The sequence below is a fragment of the Phodopus roborovskii genome, unplaced genomic scaffold (genome assembly GCF_943737965.1).
Source record: "Phodopus roborovskii unplaced genomic scaffold, PHOROB, whole genome shotgun sequence".
NCBI lineage: Eukaryota > Metazoa > Chordata > Mammalia > Rodentia > Cricetidae > Phodopus > Phodopus roborovskii.
The window spans coordinates 45959201-45984423 of record NW_026126407.1 but is presented as its reverse complement, the minus strand read 5'-3'; the positions used below and the strand labels follow the sequence as shown (position 1 = coordinate 45984423).

General features: G+C 50.3%; 1 protein-coding gene across 1 annotated transcript in view; it reads left to right on the top strand.

Annotated features, from left to right (window-relative positions):
* Positions 1–1858: 1858 nt before the first annotated feature.
* Sh3pxd2b (SH3 and PX domains 2B) overlaps positions 1859–25223 on the top strand; it is a 77739-nt gene continuing 54374 nt past the window's right edge. The window contains exon 1 of the mRNA XM_051180994.1: positions 1859–2021. Within this exon, the coding sequence (XP_051036951.1) occupies positions 1947–2021 (75 nt within the window). The 5' untranslated portion in view covers positions 1859–1946. The remainder of the gene's footprint in view (positions 2022–25223) is intronic.

The following is a 25223-nucleotide window of genomic DNA, read 5'->3' as shown; positions in this document are numbered from 1 at the left end:
AATGAACAAATCAAGATAGAATTGCCATGCAATCCAGAAATTCTACTTCCTGGATATACCCTACAGAACTGCAAGCAAGGACTTTGAACACATACCTGTATGTCAACATTCCCAGCAGCGTCAGTCCAAGGTGGTGACAACTAAAGTGACCATCAGACACATGAATAAAGAAAAGTGTAAAAAGCAAACAATGAAACAGTATTCAACCACAAAAAGAAAGGAGATTCTGAAGCAGGTACCATGGATGAGGATGAACATTGCGTGCAATGAGCCAGACACCCAAGAAAGATGCTGAGAGGGAACTTTTCTTGAGTGACCCAGAGTGATTAGACTCAAATGGACAGAAATAAGCAGGTGGGGTAGGGGAGTTGGGGGACTTGGGAGATGAGGTATAATTGCTGCTACAGGTGGGTGGGAGACATAATCTTCCCAGGCCAGGCAGGGAACTGATACACGAGGAAGGCTGGAAACCTGGGAGCTGGTTGATTCATATTGCATTCACATTCTGCTACAGTCTGTGGTCCTGCTTGTTAGGGAGGCTTGCTTTGTGCAGAGGATGGGAGAAGCCAGTCGGTCATCACACTGTATATTTCTAGTGTGGCCAGTGGATGTCTTGGGTGGCTACTCCGCTGGAGAAGAAGGTACCCGGGGAATTACTGGGCCAGAGAAGGCCCTGGTCCAAAATGGAGGCCACTCTCCAAATTGTTCAGCTAGAACAGCTTAATGAGGAGTCTTGTTTCTCACCAGATGGGCTGCACCAAGGGAACCAAAAAGAGGGCCCTGCGCCAGGAACTGTGCCTACTGCTAGTATCAAACCATAGCCATTGGTAAAGATAATTCAGAAGAGAGGGGTGTTACCCAGACTTCTCCTGCTAGGGCCCCCCACCAGCCAAATTACCCAAGTGAAGCCCATCAGACCAGCCTCTACCTCCAGAGCAGTGGAAAAGACGGGCAAGGAAGCCAGAAAGGCATTGGAGGGGTTTCCAGAGGGAATCAAAATGAAAATATCTGCAAGGCCTGACTGGACTGGGAAAAACCCTCCCATTAGAAATTCCTTGGCTGATGTTGGACTATGGATAGCAAGGTGCCTGGGAGGAACCCCTTATCAGTGCCTGGGAGAACACTGACCTGCAGCCCTAACTATCCATGCTGTTATGTGTGTCTGGTCATTCATTCATTCATTCATTCATTCATTCATTCATTCAGCATCTGTCAGGTACTAAGTGTCTAGCCAATGCTAGGAGGCACTCAGTGAAAAACTATAGAGCCACCTGTAGCTTTGATTTGCTTGGTGTGGGGCAACCAAGGGTGCAGCCCATCTGCTCTATGAATCTAGTAGGCTGCTCTCAGTTAGGTCCTCTGTAAAAGGCAATTAATCGTCTTCCCCCATTCCCAGGCATTATGAGATAGGGCACAGGACCAGGTGTGAACTCAGCCCATCATGGATGGGGTAGGGGTTAGCTATCTACTTTCGTTTACATTTGCGGCCCAGCATTTTTGCAGTTTTTCTCTCCAAGTCACAGACAGTGAACCCAGGAGACCTAGTCACCCCTGCTTCTCCCTTGAAACCCCAGAGTTGGGGGTGGACGACCAGATTTATAGCGACTGAATGCTGAGAGGGGTGGGCAACCACCCTGAGCCCATTTCAGGGATGAAGAGCCCTAGCAGGCTGCTTGGTTGCGTGGGCTTAGAGTCACCAGGCCCGGGCGCAGGGGGCGGGGCTCGCCGTCCCGCCGGGCGCGGGGACAAAGGCCCGCGGGCGGGCGGGCGGACGTGGCCGGGCCCGGCCGGGCGGGCCCTTTAAGCGGGGTGGGCGGGCGGCGCGGGGGCGGGCAGGGGCGGGGCGCAGAGGGCGGCGGCGGCAGCGGCAGCGGCGGCTAGTGCTCGGCTTCTCGGATCGCGTTGGCCCGGTCCGGCCCGCACGGCGCTGGGCGCGGAGAAAGGCCATGCCGCCGCGGCGCAGCATCGTGGAGGTGAAGGTGCTGGATGTGCAGAAGCGGCGCGTGCCCAACAAGCATTATGTGAGTCTGCGCCCACGCCACGCGGCGACCCTAGCCCCGCGCAGAACTTGTGCCCTGCGCCCTCCCTGCTGTCTGTCTCCCCACGCGCCCCTGGTCCCCGAGCCCTCCTCGCCATCTCCCCGCACGCCCCCGGTCCCCCGCGCCCTCCCCGCCATCTCTTCGCGAGCCCCCGCCCTGCCCACCCGTGCAAAAGTCTGGCCCCAGCCGCTGCTGGAGACTCAGACAGAAACCAGGAGAGAGACCCACGGAGGCGCGGTTTCAGGCCACTCTCCTGTCCAGAGGCGCCCAGCCTCGTGGGACCAGCCAACCAAGCCCCTTGTTCTTCTGGGCATGGGTCATCTGAGTGCCCCTCTCAAGTAACTTCCGTTTAACAATGTGGGAAAGTTTCCCCAGGAGTACCCCCCTCTGTGAAATGAGACTTTTGTTTGGAGCTGGCAAGGTATGGAGGAAATAGGTCCTTGGTGTCATTTTGCAGATGGGAAGGCTGAGGGTTCTAGAATATGGACAGTGGACTTGGGGCCCATGGTGACCCGCAGGTGGGTGGTCTCCAGGGCTGCTTAGGGACCTTGTTTGCTCTTGAGGTAGCCCAGGTTCCGCCTCAGAGGTTCTGGGTAGTAGGACAGAGGATCCAAAGGAGGCCCTGGGGACTTCACTCCAAGAGTGAAGGGGGATGGTGCCCCTGCCTGGAAGAAGCTGGCTGTGGCAGCCCTGGAGAAGTTAACCAGGAAGCAAAAAAGCAAGAGGGAGGGAAAAAATCCTAACAAAGAAGTGTGGAACAATGACTAGAAAAGGGCGTTGGCTGGAAAAAGGCTGGCCAGGGGCCTCCCTGGAAGCCCCTTTTGGCTCTATTTGTTTAAGAGAGTCATTCTTACAAAGCAGACAGATATACATGCCTTCCATGAGTCGTCCATAAAATTCTGGAAGGAGATGGCCTGGAATCCACTATACTCTTCAAGAAAGGGTGTGCTGTGTTCCCATGTATTGTTATTGGCTAGGCATTTAGTTACTCAGTCCTGGGCCAGCCAGCGGGGGCTGCTTCCTGGACCTGTGGTATCTTTAAATAGAGCTAAGTTTTCCTTGCTTCAGAGCTCAGCTAAATTATCTTGGTTTCCCCAACCCCCACCCTCTTTTTCCCCCTTAACTATTTAAAATGCTGCCAAATCTTGGTTTCTTGTTGGAGCCTGTTGAGTTGCCTCTTGGGTATGGGACAGTTTTCAGTAACAAACCAACTGGAAGAAGTCTGGAATTCTTCATGCTGCCTGCCACCAGATATATAAATGCACCAGATCTTCGAGCCAGCCACATCTGTGAGCCCACTATATCTGTGAGCCTACCAGATCTGTGAGCCTACCAGATCTGTGAGTCTACCAGATCTGTGAGCCCAACCCATTTGTGAGCCTGCCAGATCTACCAACCCACCAGGTCTGTGAGCCCCCCCATCTGTGAGCCCGCAACAGCCACCACTCTTTCTTGCGCTGCCATAAACTGTTAGTGGTGGTTTTCTCAAGTCCGTTTGCAGAGCAAGTGTAAGCCCAGGCCTGTTGGACCAAAACAGTTGTGTCATACCTCTTCTCAGAACCCATGTGCCACAGAGGCCCTAGACAAAGTCCTCTCAAAACCTGGGGATCCACTTAGGCCCATGCTTCCCTGCCAGCACTATGCAGCTTTGAGGGATACCCTTGAACTTTCAACCAGTTGTTAGGGGCCCACTGAACCAGGTCTGGGCAGCAGCCTAGCTTGGAGCCCAGCTCTTGGACACCCCAGGTGCTATTACTTTTTGGAGTCTCGGTGTCCTCATATGAAAGATGGGGTGATGACACCCCCTCCCAGTGGGAGTAGTCAGTCATGTGACCAACATGGAGTTCCGTAACTGTGGCCCAGTGGTGTCCGTGTCTCTCTCATTGGAAATGTGCTGACGTCATGGTAGAGTTTGTTCCGAGAACTTCTTCCTCTGACTGTGGGTTTAGTCACTGCTGTGACAGGGGGCTTTGATTCCCCAGGTGAGGAAGGGGGTGAGGATGTATGCTCCCTGAGTCACCAGAGGAACAGATAATTTAGTGCTATGGTGGTAGGGTCCCAAAGCCAACAGCAACACACTGGACTATGTCACCTGTCCCCCAGCTCCAAACCCTGAAAGGAATGGGTCTGGAGACAGGTGTTAGCAACCTGACTGAAGTAACCTTGCTCCGTACAGCAGCTCCCCTTTCCTCGGTTGTGGCAACCAAAAAATATGACTAAGTATTGAGTGGCCCATATCCCCTTTGGGAACCATCTTGGTCTGTTCTTCATTGTATAGCCAAGTGCCTGAGGTGTGGTACTTGGTAAAATAAAGAGGTTGATTTAGCTGCCTGGGAAGCTGCAAGTCCAAGATTGGGCTGCCTCATCAGTTTGGCCCCCAGGCTTCTTGGCCACATCACAGACTTGCAGGTGATGTCACTGTGGGAGCATGTGCAGAGGGAGAGAGTGTATGGTGAGACTAGAAGTCAGAATGATGGGGAAGGAGCCATTTTGCTTCTTTGTAACAAAGAGCCCTTTGGGAACTGAGATCCTAGGAGAACTTCCTTAATCTCCTTTGAGGCCATGCACCCAATGACCTAACTACCTCTCCTTAGGCTCTGCCCTTTAGGTTCTACCACTCCTCACACCATCACACTGGGGACCAAGCTTCTAACACAAAACTCTTGGACATGGACAGGCCATATCCAGACCTTAACAGGGGGGGGGGGACACCATGTTCTCCTGCCCCTGTCATAAGCACCACAGTGCAATGTGCACATCAGTTCAGCGTTCCTGGCTGCTGTGTCCCTCTGATTCCTCGCCTGGTATGGACCCAGTCAGAGGTTCTGAGGCTGCAGTTAGACAGTAATGCCTAGGGCTCAGAGCCAGGTCCCCTGCTCCACCTCCCTGCCAGGGTAGCAGCCTCTCCACAAAGGCTGCCTTTCACCTGTGGATAAGGCCATGTTGTCACTATGTGTACCCCTGTTGTGCCTGTCCCACTCAGAGTCCGGGCTTTAGAATGAATGTGAAGGGAGCTTCTCAGAGTGACCTACTGGGGCCGCCATCCCTAACTAGGGTGTCTTCTAGCAGCCTGTGGGGGGGGGTCTTGTTGGGATCCTCTCCCATGTACTGATAAGGGACACACAAGGTCAAGAGCACAGGAGGCCCCCAACCACAGCAGTGCTAACTGGCCCTGGATGGAGCCCTGGGTGTGGGTTTCGTTGTCATGATAGCTCTTTGAGGGTGGTAGACACTCCGTGTGACGTCAGCGTTCCAGAGGCACAGCGAGAACAAAGCCCACCCCTATCTATAGACTCCTGCTTCTGTCAGAGTCTGCATTTGTCTCAAATCCTTTCTGACTTTATATTTAAAATAAATGAGAGACAGAGCCCCTTGTGCCCTTCCAGTCTCATCTTTCCTCCAGACTACTGCCCTGCATCTGTTATTTATCATTCCCATGCACTTCTCAGTTGGTAGCCCTGGCTGGCCTGGAACTAACCACATAGATCAGGCTGGCCTTGAACTTGGAGAGACCCTCCTGCCTCTGCCTTCTGACTGCTGGGATTAAAGTCTGAATGCCTGGCCCCCACTCACTTTTAAAATACAGATTCACAGGCTGGAGAGATGGATCAGTGGTTTAGAGCACTTGTTGCTCTTGCAGAAGTCCTGGATTTGATTCCCAGAGCTTCACTGTGACTCCGGTTCCAAGGGATCTGGTGCCCTCTTCTGGCCTCCACAGACGCCCAGCACACATGTGGTACACACACATCCAGGCAACATCTATACACATAAAATAAAACGTGGGTCTATAGGGATAATTTTTTATTATTTAGCTGCTTTCTTCAGGGTATCATTTATATACCACCACAGTGACCCATTCTAACCATAGAAGTCACTGGCATTTGTAGTAACTGTTTAGGGCTAAATAGTCATCACCCCAGTCCAGTTTTGTAACATTTCTGTCGCCCCATTTGCCATCAGTCTCCCTCTCCTTCCCCATTACGTTTCACCTGCTGACCCATCTCAGTCTTGTCTTTGAGGTTTTGAAACTATAAAAGCCTTGCCCTGTTTGGATCTGTAAATTCAGAAGCTCCCGTTCATTGTAACTACTACATGGCACTCCATCTGTGGCTGTTTCCCTCCACCCTCCAGGTCCTCTCCTACTGGAGACTCAGGGTTGTTCTTACCAGCAGTTAACCTGGCTGGGACTGTTGCTGTGTCTAGTCCCAGCACAGGAACTCTGCTGGGTCTTGGAGTGTATGTTCAGCTCTGCATGTCACTGCAGGAGGCACGCCCCTCGGTTCCTTCTGCTCTGGGTCTTGTTCAGTCTCTATCGTTAGCTTTTCTATGTGATGTCAGTATGCTTCCTGCACGGTAGTGTCCCATAATGGTGCTCCTTAGTCTCTCCCTGCTTGCTAATGAGGTCAAGTGGCCTTGTGCCTTCATTGGCCAGCTGAGGTTCCCTCCTCTGTGAATTGCCTGTTTATCCTTTGCTGCTGGCTCAGTGTGTTTTGCCTTTCATCTCTTCTTGATGTGGAAGAGTTATACATCTGGGATACTAATCTTGCAGGTGGTTAGATTAATGTTCTCGGTTTCCCCTTGAGGAGATTGTAGGCTCAGAGAATCCAAAGTATGTGCAGGGAGAGATTCCATGGGAACCTGAGCTAGGTGTGTTTGTCTGGGAAATAGAGGCAGCCTTGGGATCCCCACCACACACCAGGGGGCTCACTGTTGCCAGCTCTTCTGAGATGCTGGGGTCACCCTAGTCTCTCCTCCCTCTGTTCATTCAGTCTGATGGGCAAGTCATCAGCCTTTGCTACTTATTCCAAAGAAGCTCTGAGTAGATGGACCTCCTAGATTGAGAGACTGTCAGGCTGTCCCTCCTTAACTGATCAGGTACCAGGAGCCTGGGAGTGACAGTTGCCTGATGAGTCAGTGTGGATCATGCCGGTGTACTGTGAAGCCAGAGCTGTCCTCTGTATTGTGTGGCGATCCCCAGATGCTGAGCTGTGGAGTGTAGATCTGCTGCCCATGTATATCCCTCCTCTGCCACCCCTTTTATGGGAACCCTCAGAGCAGGGCGGCCGTTGGGAATGTTAGAGACAAACCAGCCTGGATTTAAGTTCTTTGGGGCAGTAAGCCAACTGGCCCTACCTTGGCTTCTGGCTTTGTGAGCCAGGTGGCTCCTCCTAAGAAGACAGTGTGAGAATTCAAAGGTGCTAGAATTCTGCTGGAGAAAACTGCCAGCGACTAGCACATTTCTTAGCTACTTGCCTTTTGCCTTTGTGGTGGCAAAGCCTGGCTTTGAATCTCATCACTGCTGAGCCAGGAGGCCTGCCAATGACACTTCCCAGGGTGTCTGAATGACAGGGGTTTAAGTCCTGACCCTCAGTGCTGGGCCTCATTAGTGGACAGTCATAGTGGTGTCATGGTCTGGATGCACGATGCTCTGAGATGTGCTGTGCCTGCCTTCACTCTTCTGCTCTGTCCTGTGTTGCCTGGCCAAGGCTGGGTACCATGCTGCAGCATGAAGAGAGCCACTCCAGCCTCCTCTACAAATGGTCCTTACTTCACCGTGTCTGTCACACAGCACTAGTGCCCTCACAGCATTTTAAAAAGAGATTTATTCTATTTTTATCTTATGTGTGCATGTGCTTGTCTGTATGAGTGATTGTGTAAAAATAGACTGTTGGCCTCGGAGGCCAGAAGAGGGTGTTCAGTCCTCTGGAGCTGAAGTTACAGATAGTTGTGAACCTGGGTGCTGGGAATCGAGCTTGGGTCGTCTGGAAGAGCAGCAAATGCTCTTAACTGCCGAGCTATATCTCCAGCCTCCGAGTAGAACTTAAAAAAGAAAAGAATGTCTGTTGCTTTCTTGAGGCTGAAAACAAAACAAAACAAACAAACAAACAATAAACAGGTGGGGTGCCTGTCAGAAGCAAGCTGTGTGCCAAGCAGGTGGCAAGTGAGATGGCTTCAGATTGCTCTTCTGGGGACCTTGACAACTGTGCTCACTGCTCCAATCCCCTCCACCCCAGGTGCAGGCACCTGGCCCTCCCCTCACTGAAGGCCTGCTCCAAGGGAGGTGTCTCAATTACTCCTCTCCTACTCTGGTCCTGCAGGTTGAAGGAGACTGGGCTAGCATAGCTCCAAACAATTTCTGTGCAGGCTGAGTCTGTGCCTTTCCATACCTCTAGTGAATGGAGAAAGCCCACCATATAAGTGGGTTCAGATTTCTACTCTGCCACTTACCAACTCTGTGACCACAATCATCACTTACCCCCATCTATAAAATAGGGTTGGCTGCTAGTAGTTCCAGTTTGATGAGGACAGTGTGAGGATTATAGTGGGCCCAGGCCCTGGTCCAGGCCTGGCAAGAGCAAGCCTTACTAGAGACATCCATGTATACTGTCATTTACTATAGTTGTGAACTGGTGGCAGCTTACATGTCCATCCGTAGAGAACAGGACCCAGGTGACATGCACATTCAGAGTTCCAGGAGGGTGATGTAGATGTGCCTGACTTCTGCTGGGTCATCACAGTCAAACTGCAGTGGGCACATACTCAGGCCCTTCCTGCAGATTGCCAGTGAAGGGTGGAAATGGCCATCTATAAAGACCCAGAAATGAAGCTGATACCAAAAAAAAAAAAAAAAAAAAAAAAAAAAAAAAAAAGTTGTACTTTTTTTTCCTTGTCTACTTTTTTTTCCTTGTCTATGCTTTTTTATGTTTTCCAAATGTTCTGCAGTATACATATGGCCCTATTTTTAGTGAAAATAAAAACCAGTGACTGCTTGTTTAAAAAAGAGAGGCTGTGCCAAGCTGATGTAGCACCATTAGGTCCCCACATCCTGCTGTGAGCCTGTGAAGTCCCTATGGATTCTTCCTGATCCTCCCAGGGCAAGGCCTCCTCAGATGGGTTTCTGATGGCCACAAACACCCTTTTCCAACTCCTGCCACACATGAAGGGCTCCAGTGTGGTTTTCCATCCATGAGCTGAAGAAGCAAAATCTATGAGTGTGAAATCCCACAGGGAAACCAGGGAGGTGATTTTCTGGCTATAGGATAACTTGTCCAGAGAGCCCAGTCCTTCATGGTGCCTGTAGCTAAGGAGGGGTGCGGAACCATGCAGCCCAGAGTCCTAAAGACACTCCGTGTGCTCCCTGATGTCACGGGGTACTGGAAAAGTCCTTCAGCTAGAGGTGTGTCCCGGCCTCTGCTCCTGGGGCATTTTGTGTGTCTGAGGGCTCCCTTACCCAGGTGCCCACAGTGGGCAAGTGGAGTTACTGCACCTCTAGAGAGTCCCAGACTGGGGACCCGTCCCCCTGCTGAGCTGCACATCCCATTCATGATGCTTGGGCTCTGCTTGTGATTACTCATCTGTCGTCTTAGTTACGGTTTCTATTGCTGTGATGAAACACCATGACTTTTGGGGAGGAAAGGGTTTATTTGGCTTACATATCCTGACTCAGTCCATTGAGGTAACTCAACCAGGGCAGGAAACTGGAGGCAGAGCTGGTGCAGAGGCTATGGAGGGGTGCTGCTCACTGGCTAGTTCCTCATGGCTTCTTATAGAACCCAGCCCAGGGGTGGCCCCACCTACAATGGGCTGGACCCTCCTCCATCAATCACTAATTAAGAAAATGTCCTACAGCTGAATCTTTGGAGTCATTTTTCTCAGTTGAGGCTCCTCCCTCTCAGATGGCTTTAGCTTGTGTCAAGTTGACACAAAACTGTGATACAGCACTCTTTCTCCTTGGAGGAAAACTGGTGAAGGTTTCTTTCTTCTCATGACTCAGTTCCCCACTTTCCTTTGTGTACCTGCCATTACAGGAAAGGGAGGTGACAGTCCCCATGTGGTGTTGGCAGTGAGGTGGCTGAGGGAAAATGAAGCTTGTTCAGATGGCCTTGTGTGACATCTGGAACTGAGCTCCAGGCTGATACTGTCATTTGCTTACTGCTGCCCTTCTTCAAAGCTGGTGGCTTTGCCAGGATCTAAAAGCTTTTGTGCTGGGGACACAAATTACTGGGATGTTTGTCCTTGGAGTTTTTCTATCCTAGGAGCAGGGTCCCAAAGCTGATGCTCTGTGGTCACTTTCCTAGAGCCCAGAGTGGTGATACTGACCAGAGCCTGTAACAAGCTGGCATTCCTTATCTTTTGATCAAACATGGGGTCAAGATTTGGAACAGAGTAACAGTGGCTCATCAGTGGTTCTATGGATGGGTGGTGTGGCTGCCCCCACTCCCAGGACTCTGTCCCTTCTGGGATCTCACAGGCTGTTTCACTAGAAGCTGTAGTTCCTCTATACTCAAGCTGCGGGGCTGCCCCCTCTTGCTTTCCCGAGCCTTCTTCCTGAGCTACAAAGCGAAGGGGCTGGAAGGAGGGGAACTCCACCATCAGTCAACCTCTGCAACCCTGTCTCAGCCCATCCTGACTGTGCAAATAAGAACCCAGCACACCTAGTACAACGTGAATTCCAGATAAATATGCACAACGTGTCTGGACTGTGATTCATCACTTAGCTGAAATTAAGGTTTACTGGGCACTGTGCTTCGTGAAATGTTGCCAAACATACCTCTTTAAAAACACAGCACTCCAGAACCTTCCTACTGGGAATGAAGTCCACTGTGTCTTGAGAATTTATAGACAAACACAAGACACCCAAGGGCCAGGTACTCAAAAAACACAAGGGCAATGTCCAGATAAACAAAGGGTCTCCGAGAAAGAGGGCAGACAGACAGCTCACCTGGGCTGCCTCTAGCCCTGGACTCCCAGAAGGCAAGCCCTGAGGGTGTAACCTGAGGCTAATCATCCAGCAGGGGGTGGGTGGTGCCTCATGGATGAGGGTAAGAAAGAGAAGAGGGGCAGAGATTGGGCAAGCAGAAGAAATGTGAGGAATGGAGCTAGACACCATAGATAGAAGGAAATAAGAGACCTGGGCATCTGGGACCATGCTTGTAGGCTGGGGCTGGGGCTTGTGCACTGCACAGACCATATGCACAGTGAAAGCCACTGGGCAGAAAGAGAAGCTAATCCTTGGAAAGAAGCTGATCCTTAGAGAGAAGCTGATCCTCAGAGAGAAGCTAGTCTTTGAGCCTCCTGTACTCATCCCAGAAGCAGAAAGAGGGCAGAGCCCATGTAGACAGTGGAGCCAAGACTGGCTCTTCAGGGGACAGTGTAAAAGCCACTGGGATTATGACATTTGTTAAGTGTCCTGGTAACTCTAAGTCTCTTTTGCTTTCAGAATTAAACAATATTTTTATTGCTTATTGTGGTAATAATATCAGACAGTAACTGTCATTGACCTGAGTGTTTCTCGTGTGCTCAAGGGTCTCGTGCCTGATGCCACTTAGTCTGTGCAACAGTGTTACGGAATAAAAAGTTGATCAACAGTGACAGAGAAACAAACAAAACTCGAAATAGCCTGACCAACTTGAACCAGAGAAATGTGCAGAACCAAATGAATCTCTGTCCTTCCCATCTCTGAACGAAGTGACATTAGCACCACCTGAGACATCTGTTTCCATAGCTCTAAGAGGGACTCCAATTGGCCAGATCTCCTGACCGTCAGTCAGGTGGAGGTGGGATATCCTGATTGACAGTGCTATGCTTACTTCAAGTGGGCAGCAGAGGTCAACGGGTGCTGGAGTTGGAAGGAGGAGACATGGACTGGGAAGGTGACACCATGCATATATGACTTAGGAGTACTGCCCTAGTGTGCTTCACAGAAAGGTGAGGCAGTTTGCCCAGGACCACTCTTGGCTGAAATTCCGGTACCAACAGCGTTTCCACCCCTCACTGGAGGGAAGCTGCCTTAAAGCACACAGGGTTGATGTGTTCAGTTCTGCCTAATTAAGCAGAATTGCACGAACCCCCGCCCACAGTGCTGGCCCACAGGCCAGAACCCACAAGGTGGCGTCACTGTTTCCTCCTCTCGGGCCAAGGTGTGAATCAGCAGCTGTGGCTTTGGGCCACCCTTGGCTTCCAGTCAGTTCCACAGATGTGGTTTAATGTCTGCCCTGGGCCAGCTGTGGCTCAGGGCCAGAGGGATAAGCAGTGATGAGCAGTCACAGGGCTGTCCTTAAAGAGGTCACCTCTGGTGACATGCATCTGATGCAGAGGATGGAGGGGACAGGGCTGGGGTCAGAGGCCTGGGCATCCCCATTCCCTGTGAGGAAAACCAAATGGAGATGATGCTTGGGGTCTGGGGAGCCAATGGCATCTAGCAGGGGGTTCTCAGCATGGGCCTAGGGCTTAGAAAGGGCTAGAACTTAGTTTCCACAACTCTCTGAGGCTGTCTTCCATCCATTCCATCCTGATGTGACTGACTTGTCTTTCCAGATAAATTCACCAACTCTTCTGCGTATGTTTAATAGTTCCCTGGTCCCTGTCACTGCTTAAAATCCTGGAGTCACATGACTTGTTGATAGTTTTTTTTATGTGAATAAACATATGCCTTCACAATTTTGCTTTTAATTTTAATAAATGGAGTTCGACTTAGTTTCATTTGGAATCCTATGTATTTTATTGATTTTTAAATCATTTTAAAATGGAGTGGTCAATTACACGAGATTGACAAATGAGCTCCCAAAAAGGATGAACAGTCCCTGGGTAAAATGCTCAGAGGCATTGATAGCCAGGTGGCTTGGACTTGACCTGGCTCAGTGACCTGGAGTTAGTGGCTTAGCGTCTCTGTGCCTGCTCTCTCTTCTGGGAAATGAGGGTAGGATAATGACTGAGGCGGCTTAGTCACAGAAAAGGTTTCATTCACTTCCTGGCATATAGAAGTGCTGAATAAATGCTTCCCTATTTTTTTTTTTAAAGGATAAACATTTTCTTGAGTACACTGTGTGAGAACAGCAGGGTGGGTAGTGGCTAGAGTACCGCCTGCAGCCAGTTCTCTTTTATGGCTTTACCACCAAGGTCAGCTTTCAGACCAGTGATGTGCTCTTGTCTTTGTGTCTGTTTCTTCTTTTCAGATGGGGTCTCACTGTGTAGCCTGATTGTCTGCCTCCCAAGTGCTGGATCAAAGCCTTAGGATTTTTACTCAGCAGTCTCAAGTACACACCAGTCAGAAATGGCCATGCACACATCCATGTTCTAGATGGACAAGGGTCCAGGTCACTAAAGTTCAGATTAAACAGCTTCTATGAGGACTGACAGGTTAAGATGTCCAGCATTTAAACTATTCAAATAGCTTAGATATCTACCACTGGGAAAGAATGATATACTGCATTGCTATAGACCAAGGATCCTTTTAAAAGTGGTTTGTCCAAAGCTTGTCTGGTGAAATGAAGAGATGCTCAGCATACAAGGCAAATTAAATTAAAAGTGTCCAGTTGGCCTCTGTGCCTACAGTTCTGTCCATGGGCTGGGATCAACCATGGTTTGAAAATATTGAGGGAGAAGAAAGAAAGGGAGGGAGGGAGAGAGGGAGGGAAGGAAGGAAGGAAGGAAGGAAGGAAGGAAGGAAGGAAGGAAGGAAGGAAGAAAACATTTTTGGGAGGGAGGCAAATTTACCCGTTGGTGGAGTGTTCTGTGTGGTTAGGCCTGTGATGGCCGTATCTGTATTGAATGTGTATAACAACTGTTTACATTGTACTTGTGTTGTGTTAGGCTTTAAGCCATCTAGAGATGGATGAAGTGGACGAGTGAATCTGGAGGGAACCCAGAGCCACGCCTGGAGGATAGAGAGGATGGCCGGATACAGTGTGATCTTCATTAGCAGAGCTTTTCTGTGCAGCTAGTGGGTCTGGGGAGTGTGCCAAGAGTGTCATCTCAGTGGGTGGGAATGTGAATGGTTTTAAGACCTCAGACTCTGCAGTTAGTAGGCCTGCTTATTCCTGTAAGCGAGTTCCTTACCCTCCCCGCATACCATCCTCATTGCAAAACAGAAACTCTAGCCTGGGTGCCTCCCTGCAGAGCAGAACAGAGCAGAGCAGTGGTGACCTGGCATGTGGTTAGCAGTCACATGAAATCGTCTTGTTTTTACATATTATCTAGTTCTCCCAAAGAGGAGAGGCCAGTGTAGGATGACATAGGAGTCCACACAGAGCCCTGATTGGGATGAGAGTGTTCGTGTCCACCAGGTTCTGAACCAGCAAGGCTGGACATGGGTGACCAGCTGTACTCACAGAACCTGGCCTGTGAGAGCCACTTATACTTGATGCAGGAGCAGAGACTTCCTGGTATGTCTGAGGAGGAAGTCTATCTCTGCAGCCTTGCTCCTTCATCCATCTGCCCAGTGCTAGAGTTGTGCTTATTAAATACAAATCTGTGGTATTCGCTGTTGTTTTGTTTTGTTTTTTAAAGGAGCCACAAAGGGGCCCTACGGAGGAGAGGAATTAGCTTAAGTGCTGTATGTATTAGTCAGTTTTCTGTTTCTGTGACAAAATGCCAGAGGTTGAGTAACTGAAAAATATAAAAAGTTTCTTTAGCTCACAGGTGGGGAAACACAAAAATAGTGTGGCAGCAGTGGTAAGGGTCCTCAGCTGGCCCAGTAGGTGTCAGGAACTGTCACTGGTATAGGACAGGAAGCCAGGAACAGAAGTCCTTCTTTTACAACTCTTTGTTCTTATAGAATTACTGGAATCTTGGCAGAACCACTTAATCCCCCAGAGACCCAATCACCTGGAACTAGGCCCCCACCTCTTAAAGGTCCCATGTGGCAAATTAGAAAGCAAACTTCTAACACAGGAGCCCTTGGGGAACAAACCACAGCTCTGCTTTAGGAAAACCCTGTCTGGATGACCAGTGGCAGATGGCAGGCTGGGCCCAGGGGAAGCTGTGTGGTGGAGGAGACGGCCAACTGAACATGAGCAGTAGCCTTGTCTGCCTTTCCTGCCATGCCAGCCCACATCTCCCGAATGACACCCTCATCAGGTCCCATTCCCTTCTTGTCTGGGGAGGTGCCAGGCTCCTGGCAGGATGGGTGCCTCTGGGCCCAGTTCTGTGGGTTTCCAGGCTTACCCAGATAGCAGGAGTGGATTGGAGCAATAACCAACTTTATTGGGTGCCATTGTGTGCTGGCACTATGCGTGCAGTTGGCTAGACCTCACCTTGTGTTACATCTAGAGGTAGAACAAAGGCTGAGAGAGGACTTTCCTGAGGCACACAGCTGGGTGACCAGAGGGCAGGAGTTGGACATGTGTGGTGAGGGGACTGGCAAGTGTGGAATTCGGCATCTTAAGCACAGCCATGTTTACTGTTTTGAGACTGCCCTTCTGTATAACTCTGGCTGGTTTGAAATTCACTATGTAGCCTAGACTGACCTGGAATTCATTCTCTTGCTTCAGCCTTCCTAATGCTGGATTACTGTGACATGTGCCAGCATGCCCTACTCAGAGTGGTCACTCTTGAAGACTACCAGGGACAGCAGGCATGGTCAGGCCATGGCTGGTTCATTTTCTCTGGCCATGAACCCCACAGCCCACACCCATTCACCAGCGCTGCACTCAGCTTTCCATGGTGACGTTCACCTCCTACAGTCACTCCACATCATCTGACCACCTGCTAGGATTTTTTCTGTTTTCAATAGTCTTCTTTTAATTGGCACATAATGGTCACACGTATTCATAGGGCACACACTGAGATCTGAACATGTATGTATGTGATGACCAGATCAGGGTATTGCTGTGTTTATCACCCCAGATAATTACCAGTGCTGTGTGGGGATGCCCCAAATTCTCTCCTGTAGCTTCTTTGAAGTATACAGTTAACTGCCACCATGGTTGCCCATGGCACTGTAGAGCATTAGACATCATCCCTCCTATCTAATTGTGTCACATCTCCAGTAACTGTCTTGTCTCTACCCCTCCCAGCTTCTGGACACCTCCATTCTCTTTACCTCCATGAGATCCACAGGTTTTAGCTTCTCTACATGCACTGGCTAGCTTCATGTCAACTTGACACAAGCTACAGTCATCTGAGGAGAGGGAACCTCAGTCGAGAAACTGCTTCCGTAAGATTGGGCTGTAGGACAAGCCTGTAATTAGTGATTGATAAAGAGGGCCCAGTCCATTGTGCATGATTTCATCCCTGGGCTGGTGGTCCTGGATTCTATAAGAAAGCAGGATGAGCAAGCCACAAGAAGCAAACCAGTAAGCAGTGCCACGCCCACCGTGGCCTCTGCATCGGCTCCTGCCTCCAGGTTCCTGCCCTGTTTGAATTCCTATCCCAACTTCCCTCTGCAATGGACTGTTACCTGGAAGTGTAAGCTAAAATAAACCCTTTCCTCTCCAAGTTGCTTTGGTCATGGTGTTTCATCACAGCAATAGAGAGCCTAAGATGCATTGTGAGTGAAATCACCACGTAATTGCCTGTGCCTTAGCTATTTCACAAAGTATAATGTCACCTGGCTCCATCAAGGTTGTCATATTCTTTTTCTAGCCAAATAACGTTCCATTGTGCATCAGCCACATTCCTGTTGTGAACAGTGCTGCAGTGAGCATGGGGTCCAGCTGTTCTTTTGACATACTGATTTCACTTCCTCTGGAGGCATTTCCAGGAGCAGGCTTCTGGGTCATACAGTGATAGTTCTAGTTCTAGAGTGTGGAAGGACCACCATGCTATTTTCCACAGTCTAGTACTAGTTTGCATCCCCCACAAGCCATGCAGGAGCTTTCTCCTTTGGCATCTTGCCTGCGTTCGTCATTGCTTGTCTTTTTGGTAGTCACCTGCCTGGCTGGGCTGAGGTGGTCCCTTACTGTGGTATGACACTGCTCTTCTGCTTTGAAGGAAATCCGAACCCTTGCTCTGTCATCTCCCTAATCAGACCCTGTGTGACACTGGACAAGTAGCAATACAGCCTCTCTGAACATCATTTTTGTGTGCTACAAAATGGGGCAGATCATATCTTCTACCACATGAGGTTGGCTTCCTAGGAGGAGGGGTCATTAGTGTGGCTGCCAGATAGAAGGCTCTATCACCCCTTAAGATCTAGAGCAATTGTTTCTGACCTGGACGGTGTCCCTAGGTGCCACTAACAGAACTAGTCCCCTTGTGTTCTGCTTAGCGCCCAGCTGGCCTGTGGCCCATGAAGGAACCCTGCTAAGGTGCTGGATACTGTGCTGGCCCTTTAGGTGTCTGACTACATACCATGGGCTTTGACTCCTACATCACACAGGCTGGGTTCTGTTCCCAGTTCTGTCCCATGTGAAGGTGGGTAAAACTATTGACCCTCTCTGAGTCCAAAGCCAGTGGCATATCATAAAGGAAGTAGTTGTGTGGTGTACCTAGTGGATACTGTTATCAACTCAGTGGCCCTAGGCAGCCCTGTCAACACGAGGCAGCCCCATCTGCTTCAACCCCTCTCACATTGCCCAGGCACCTCTAAGGCCTGGCAGTCTTCAAAATCTTAGCAAACCCTAAGTGCCTGCCCTGGAGTTGTTCCTAGAAAACCAGCCTGAAGGTTGGTGTCCTGAGCCTGGGCTTGGGCGCCAACACCACTGCTTGCCATTGGAAAATTCCCATGCTGCTCAGGCCAGATGTGTGCAGAGATGTGTGAGTTGGCAGCCAAGGCCCAGCTGGAGCCACAGGCTCAGGCCAGCGGTGTTTCCAGGCTTTAGTACATTAGTCTGCAAGCAGAGTGCTTCGCCTGGCCAGTCCAGTGGCAGCTCTAGCCCTTGGCCCTGAATGTCCCCCTAAAATAAGGGGACATGGGCCGAAGTATGAGTAGCCCCAGGCATGCCCATGCACAAAGACCTGTGAGCTGTCTTCCCTGCTCAGCAGTGCTCCACCTTCCCTGCTCATCAGTGCTCCACCTTCCCTGCTCATCAGTGCTCCACCTTCCCTGCTCAGCAGTGCTCCACCTTCCCTGACCAGCAGTGCTCCACCTTCCCTGCTCACCAGTGTTCACCTTCCCTGCTCACCAGTGCTCCACCTTCTCCTGCTGACATGGCCTCCACCACAGGATCCAAGTGTGCCCAAGGAAAGGCACAGGTCATGCTGTGAGCTCCAGCCTTGGCTTGTTAATTGCCAGATCTAGACACTGACTGACCAGAGGACGGACACTATCAGCTCTTCTAACCATCAGTAGGCCTGTATCTATAATCCCAGTACAGGGTAGAGGAAGAGGGGAGAATCAGGAGTTCAAGGCCAGCCTGGGCTACTTGAGATCCCCATCTGAAAACAACACAAAACAGAACATATAACTTTTTTTGATCCAAGGTTCCTTTTCTTTTTGAGATGGAGTCTCTCTGCATATCCTTAGCTAGCCTGAAATTCACCATATGGACCAGGCTGGCTTCAAGCTCACAGAGATCCACCTGCCTCTGCCTCCTGAGTTGTAGGATTAAAGGCATATGCCACCACACCCCACTGGTCTAATGTTCTATGAGCTCTTATACGGACTGCTACAGGCCAGGCACTGGTCAAGCTCTCACCCGGCAATAGGATGCTGCTCCCCTGCAGTTTCTAATACTCGGGGTCATTCTATGTCCGCTAATGTGTAGGGCAGTTAGAGCAGCCAGCAGAGTGAGGCTTCCCTCCAGGCTCAGCCCATGCCTGCATTCTCCTAGTCACAAAGCAGTTTTGTTCCTTTTCCCCTTGCAGCTGAGCTATTCATTCGTCCATTTCAGCAGCATTGTGACTGTCCAGGCACAGAGCCTGAGCGAGGTCACTGTGATCTTTGACCATGGAGCCCTGTTTGGGCTCTCTTTTATTGGCTGTTTCAAAAGCCCGCTGTTCCCAGGCCCTGGCAGAACAGTGGTAAGACTGGGGCCTGCTGCTGGAGGGTCCTGTGAGAGTGGGTGACAGCCGGGCACATAGCTTGGTGTTTTCTGGTGTCTTGCTGAGAAGGTGGCTGTGGCGTCTAGGGAACACAGAGAATCCCTGCCAACTCAGACTCAGGCTGTCTGTTGAGGCTCCAGTGGGAGGTCACGTAGTGGCTAAGCAGAAGACACAGGGAAAGTATCCCTGGGAGGGATAGTCTCGTGCTCCTGGAGAGGAGGGGTGGATGGCTGAAGTCCTTACAACCTCTCCATCACGTGACATTCTCTGCTCTGCGTGGCCATGGCCCCAGTTGGTACATAGCAGATCTGTGTGTATCAGATGAAGCTGAGTAGCATATGTTGGACAAAGGGCCCAACTTTCCCTTAGGGTACGCTCTACCTCCTACCTGCCTGCCTCCAGGCCACACACCTGCAGACAGGTGTAGCCACAAACCCTCAGGCACCAGCCCCTGCCTCGCAGTGTGCAAAGGTGGCTGGGACCCAGCCCTAAGTCTGGTACATCTTAACTGGTGCAGGGCACCGCCAGCTCTTGTGTCTGGGCCCCATTCCAACCATTCACTTAATTGAAAAAAATGGGAAAGAGAAAAAGGGAGGGGAAGAAATTGGCTGCCTGCCATCTCCAGTGTCTCTTTGTCTCTTGCTGTGGGGTGCCACTGAGTTTGGTGATTCCTGCTGCTGACTTGGGGCCTGGAGAACTGGGAGAAAGGACTTCAGAGGCGGGTGGGCTGGGGTGAAGCTGACCTGTCCTCCCCACTGGCTGATCTCAAGTATGTGTGGTTTCCTCCTGCTCTGTCTCACCCCAGCATGACCCCACCTTCCTGGCAGGTGATCCAGGCCTGGACCTGGTGGTACATGACAGGAAACGGGCCCAGATCCAGGGCAGAGCTACCTGCCCTGCCTGCACCTTGGCTTGCCTACCTCTGCCGTCCTAGCGCTTCCTCTTAGTACCCGGCCTTCCCTCTGAACGCCCAGCCTTTCCTCTCCTCCTAGGACTCAGTACTCCCTGAGAGCACTCAGTGTTCCCTGTTAACACCAGCACTACCCACTAGCACCCAGTGTTCCTTTGTAGCGTCATGAAGCTCGGCAGCATTCCTATCCAGGAATAAATTGAACATGTTTTTATTTAAGAGAAATCCACATTTTTCAGCACTTCCTGTGGCAGGGCTGCCGTGGGGTGTTGGGAAATCAAACTGCAGCGTGTTGCAGTTTCAGAAGGAGGCTGGAGGCACTGACCTACATAGGCCAGATGTTGGGCCAACAGCTGGAGAGAGTTGGTGAATCAGAACCAAAGGGAGCCCAGGGTCTCCAGGAGGAGCGGTGGAGTCATGTTTCCTATTAGTTCAGGCCCAAACGAGGCCAGCTGCAGCTACCTCACTCCCCTGTGCCCCTGGTCCTCCAACGTGCTTGTCCCAGACCCACTTTTTTTCCTCTTCCCCTCCTTTTTACCCCCTCGCCCCTCCCTGTTTCTTCTCTCTCTAGCCCCTTCTCTTTCTGGCCCCTCCCTCTCACCCCTGACTTGGCTGTCCATTTTGGGCCTCGTGGCCAGGGCAGCACACGGCCAGAGGCAAGCACAGTCAGGCTCCTTGTTGGATCTAATACTCAGCTTGGGAGCACAGGCTAGGCAGGAGCTTTAAGGGGAACCCACCTACGATTTAGAGATGATTTTTGTTGGTTTTGAGACATGATATCAATACTATAGTCTTTGGCTGTCTTAGAACTCACTTCGTAGACCAGGCTAACCTTGAACTCAAAGAGGTCTACCTGTCTCTGCCTCCCAGTGCTGGGGTTAAAGGTGTGCACCCTCATGCCCTGCTAGAGGTTTGTGGACTCCTTGAACATAACCCTGCATGCTCCAAAACAGGAAACAGGTTTATCCGGATCACTTTAAACTACTTTTTATTGATAATTTATGGAACACGGTGTGATGTTTGAGCACTTGGTGTGTCTACTGCCTTAAATGGGTATCTTTTCTATAGCTACACACAGCCTTTCTGCTCGCTGTTTTAAAATATATAATGGCATTGTTAACTGTAGTCATCTACCACTCAGAAGAAACCCAGACTTCCTCCTTCCATCTTACTGTCACATGCCCTTTCCCCCTTTCCCATGCTGCCTTTCCTCATCCCAGGGTCACTTAGCAGAGTGACTTTGGGGTTTGCTTTGGTGGCAGAGCAGGGCTGTGTTAGTTACTCTGATCTGATGGCTCACTGGACTGACTGTGGCCTGTGAGCAGAATCTACAGGCTCTCAGCGATGCTCTTTGTATACTCTGCATGCCCCCCCACCTAAACCGCCACCTCCCCACCTCCCAAAAGATCTGTATTCTTCCCTGGGATCAAGAGCAGCATTCTAGAGGGAGATCCCTGCCCTAACCTTTGCCAAAGAGAGCCCTGGCTTCTGGTTCCAACCCTCCTCCCCATAGACTACGTGGCCTTGGGCAACTCCTTCCAACTTTCCCTAACCATAAAATAAAGGTTATCCTAAAACAAGGATTTCCTCTATTAAAGTATTGGAAGCCCTTGCAGTCTGCCAAGAGCTGGGGCCCTGTCTGCAGGCTCCAGGGAATGGTTGCCCATGGCACCATGGATCCACAGTGTCTAACAATTTGGTCTGTGGGGTGCTGGTTACACCCTCTCCTACATATAGGAGAGCTAAAAGTGGCATGTGCTGTGGAAACTAGGGTAGACAGTCCAGAGGCCCACCCACTTGGCCTTTGCCCTGCAAAGGAAGGCCAATTTGACAGCTAGCCTAAGAGTTCTTCACATTTACACTTCTCTGAACAAGCTATTGTGTGGAAAGCCCAAAGGTTATCTCAGAACTTCCCTTTTGTAGAAGTAGGAGGAGCCTGCGGTGTAATCCTGAGGAGGTTAATCTCTGTTGCAGTATGAGGGTTGGATTTCTCCATGAAGTCTGGATTGTAGCATGCATTTCACCATCCAGCCTGCCCCCATGGCAGACGTTGCTAATGACTAACAGCACAGTCTTGTTGACAATGTATCTTTCTGTTGACGATGTATCTTTCTCAACCCCCCCCCCCCCAGGGAAACAGCCTTAGTCCCACTGGGGCCTTTCCTTTAGATTTTTTTTTCAGTCACCCCAAGGTCATTGCAGACCACCCACAGGCACAGAAGAGGCAGGGGAGAGCTTCTGATTTTAGAAATGCTGTCCACTGGGCTATGAACAACAGAACTCCAGATGCAGAGAGAATGGCAGGGAAGTCATGGACATAGGACCAGCCTCATTCTCGCTCCCCCAGCACCATCAGAACTTCTCTATGCCCACAGACTGTCTTACTATATATTCCCAGCACAGCCTGGCTCCTCACATGCACTCACTGAGACAGTTCCGTTACTTTTAAAGGGAAACTGTAGCCATCTACCATAAATGGAAAACCACTAACACTTGCTAGAAATAGAACCAAGGAACTCTGGTGTTAAATCCCTCCTGGCCAGTGTGTCCTACTCTGAGATTGTTAGTCCTTTGTGGTAGGAGACCAGAACCTGTTGAGAAAGAGTGTGAGGAAGGTAAATAAGCATCAGCCTCTGGCCCCTGCAGCCCCGCAGTGTGACAACCATTCTATGACCAGCATAGTGGTCTCACCCAATTGTTGCTCTCAGCCTGGAGTTGGAGCCAAGCCAGAATCCCCCAGAAACTCCAGCAATAGATCTGCAAATTGGAATAAGATTAGAGGATATCCCTCAGCCTCCAAGGAACAACTCAACCATGTTTGCAGTTCACATGATGAAACCCTTTAGTATCGCAGTTCTGTGTGCTCTGAGCAGCAGCCACAGGTCATCAGGCTGCCCTGGAGAATGGCCTGCCCATTCTGGGGGCCACTGGGGCCAAGTGCTAGACCCTAAGCTAGTGAGTGAGCAGAAATGAGGCATGTTCATTGACCAGAACATGGGTCCTTCCCACAGGAGATGGCTTGATATCTTTTGCCAGGGCCCAGCTCTGATTTCCCAAGGGGCTGTATGCTGGATTTTGGCTTCAGACTTTATTCTTGGAAAAACCAACCCTTTGAGTATTGACATTGGAAATGAAGAGATCAGGTGGAGTCAGTACATTTTCTGCTTAAGGTGTTCAATGTAAGGATTTATCATGTTATAGCTGGGTGCACCATAGCTGGGTGGTGGTGGGGAATGCCTTTAATCCTAACACTTGGGAGGCAGAGGCAGTCCTGGTCTACAAAGCAAGTTCTAGGACAGGTTCCAAAGCCACAGAGAAGCACTGTCTCAAAAAAAAACCTAAGGGGGGGGGGGAGAAGATAGAGTCCGTCACTGGAGAGATGGCTCACAGGTTAAGATCACCAACTGCTCTTCCAGAGGACCTGAGATTCAGTTCCCATCACCCACATCTCAGCTCACAATTGTCTGTAACTCCAGTTCCAGGGGTCCTGGCACCCTTACACAGACACACATGCAGGCAAAACACTAATGTTCATAAAAACAAATGCATTTTTAAAAAAAATACAGCCCATCATAAATCGAGGAGCACTGGTACAGCACAAAAACGTCTGGAAATAAGAGAAAGCGTCAAGACCAGAGTTAACAACATCCTCATTATTGATATTTGTGAATCTGAATACATGATGGCATTTATCTGTGACCCAAATGGCCACTAGTGGCTTTTGGGGATGCTTGCAGGCATGGGTTTGCCACAAATGTCAGAATTCGTGTCGTCCAGCAATACATGACATTTTTCGGCTGAGTTTGAGTAGGATGACATTTGGCTTTCTTGTTTTCACTCTGTGTCCTGAACAAATGGTTTTCTTTTTCCACCTTTTACATTTGTGTGCATTTGCTAGTGATTTCCCTATTTTTAAATGTCCCCATGACTGGGGCTGAGGTGGAACTTGGGACCCTGAGTTGGAAAAGGTCACTGAGCCTCATATGTATGTGTGGGTTAGAAAAGCTTCATCCAGGCTTGAATGATGGAGCTACTGACCATTGAGTTCAGTGTGAATGAACCTAAGCATAGATGATGAAATTATATATTGATCTGATGATAAAAATGCTTGAAAACTTGAAGGTCCCTGTGTTACTCCAAGGAGTAATGCTGAAGTATTGGCCAAGTCACTGTTACTGACAGCATTGTAGAACAGAGCTACTTCAAGTGGCAAGGAGCTGCTACGCATATGTATATTGTATGTATGATATGGCATGTGTATATAGCATAGCATGTATGTGTACTGTGCATATAATTTTGCACAATATCCTTTGGTCCCCATGAGGGCTTGATTCCAGTCCCTCCTCCCCCATGGGCATCAAAATCTGTAGACACTTAAGTGAAATAGCTCAACATTTGCATATAACCCCCACACACACACATCCCCCCACATGCTTTCTGTAGCTCTAGGTCACTCATGATGCTGACACCTGATACCAACAGAGATGCCATGTGAACAATGTTAGATTGTGTTGGTAGGAATAATGCCTAGAAGGAAAAAGCTATTTATGTTCAGTACAGGCCAGTGCCATTTGCCATTCCCACCTCACACGTAAAACCTCAGGCACAGAGGCCAACTGTGACTCCCCTGAAGCCAAGGTGACTGGCTTCGGTGTAAGAACTTCATCTGACATAACCCTGGAGTTCTGTTATTTGCACAAACCCCCTTGTCTTGACAGAAGGGAAGCGAAGGGAAGGCCCAGGCCCTGCTGTGCTGAGGAGAAGTCAGGGGTGGGGCCTGGAAGTAGGCTCCTGAGCACTGGCCAGATCGAGGTGGGCTCTCCCTAGACCCCCGTGTTGTAACGGCCTTCGTCTCTCTGCAGACCAGACATCTGCCCTGTTTGTGCCGATGCCTCAAGGCTGTGGCTCTTGTGTGGGGCAGCTCGGGTCTTATTCCTGAGCAAGAGCCCAGTGTGGGGTGGAGGACTGTCCCACACAGTCCTGGCAGTGGGAGCAGGCAGGAGAGTTGGCCTTCTCACAGGGTACATCCATTAGGGTACTGATGCTTTCTTTCCCACCTTATGAACATGTTCCAAGTCTAGCCAGGACTGGTGGTGATCCTCAAAGAAGGAAGTCACTCTGGCCCAGGCCACAAAACACTTCACATCATCCATGAGTAGCTGATGACCTCTTGGGGCAACTTCCCCGCAGGGTGGGACTAAACCCAGAGCTCCCTGGGGTGGTCTCTAGGCCTACATAGAGGGACAGCAGGCTCGCGGGTGGGTGGTGAAAGAGCATTTAGCCAGACTCGACTTCTTTTCAGGAAGACTGAAGTTCAGGAGTGGAGGCTGGGGCATCAGGGCTCCCCTTAGGCACCAGGAGGAGGGAATAGAGCCCAGGCTCATGCAGCATCTAGGAACCTGTGACTGAGCTTTGGTGATGTGACCTGGAGGTACAGTCCTTCTGTGACCCTGTAGGGCTGAAAGAACAGAGGGGCGTCCTAGGGAGAAAGTAGTGCAATGGAGTGTGTTCCCTTGATCACTGTGATGACTGAGATAGTAACAGTTTGCCTTAACTGTCAGCTTGAATGA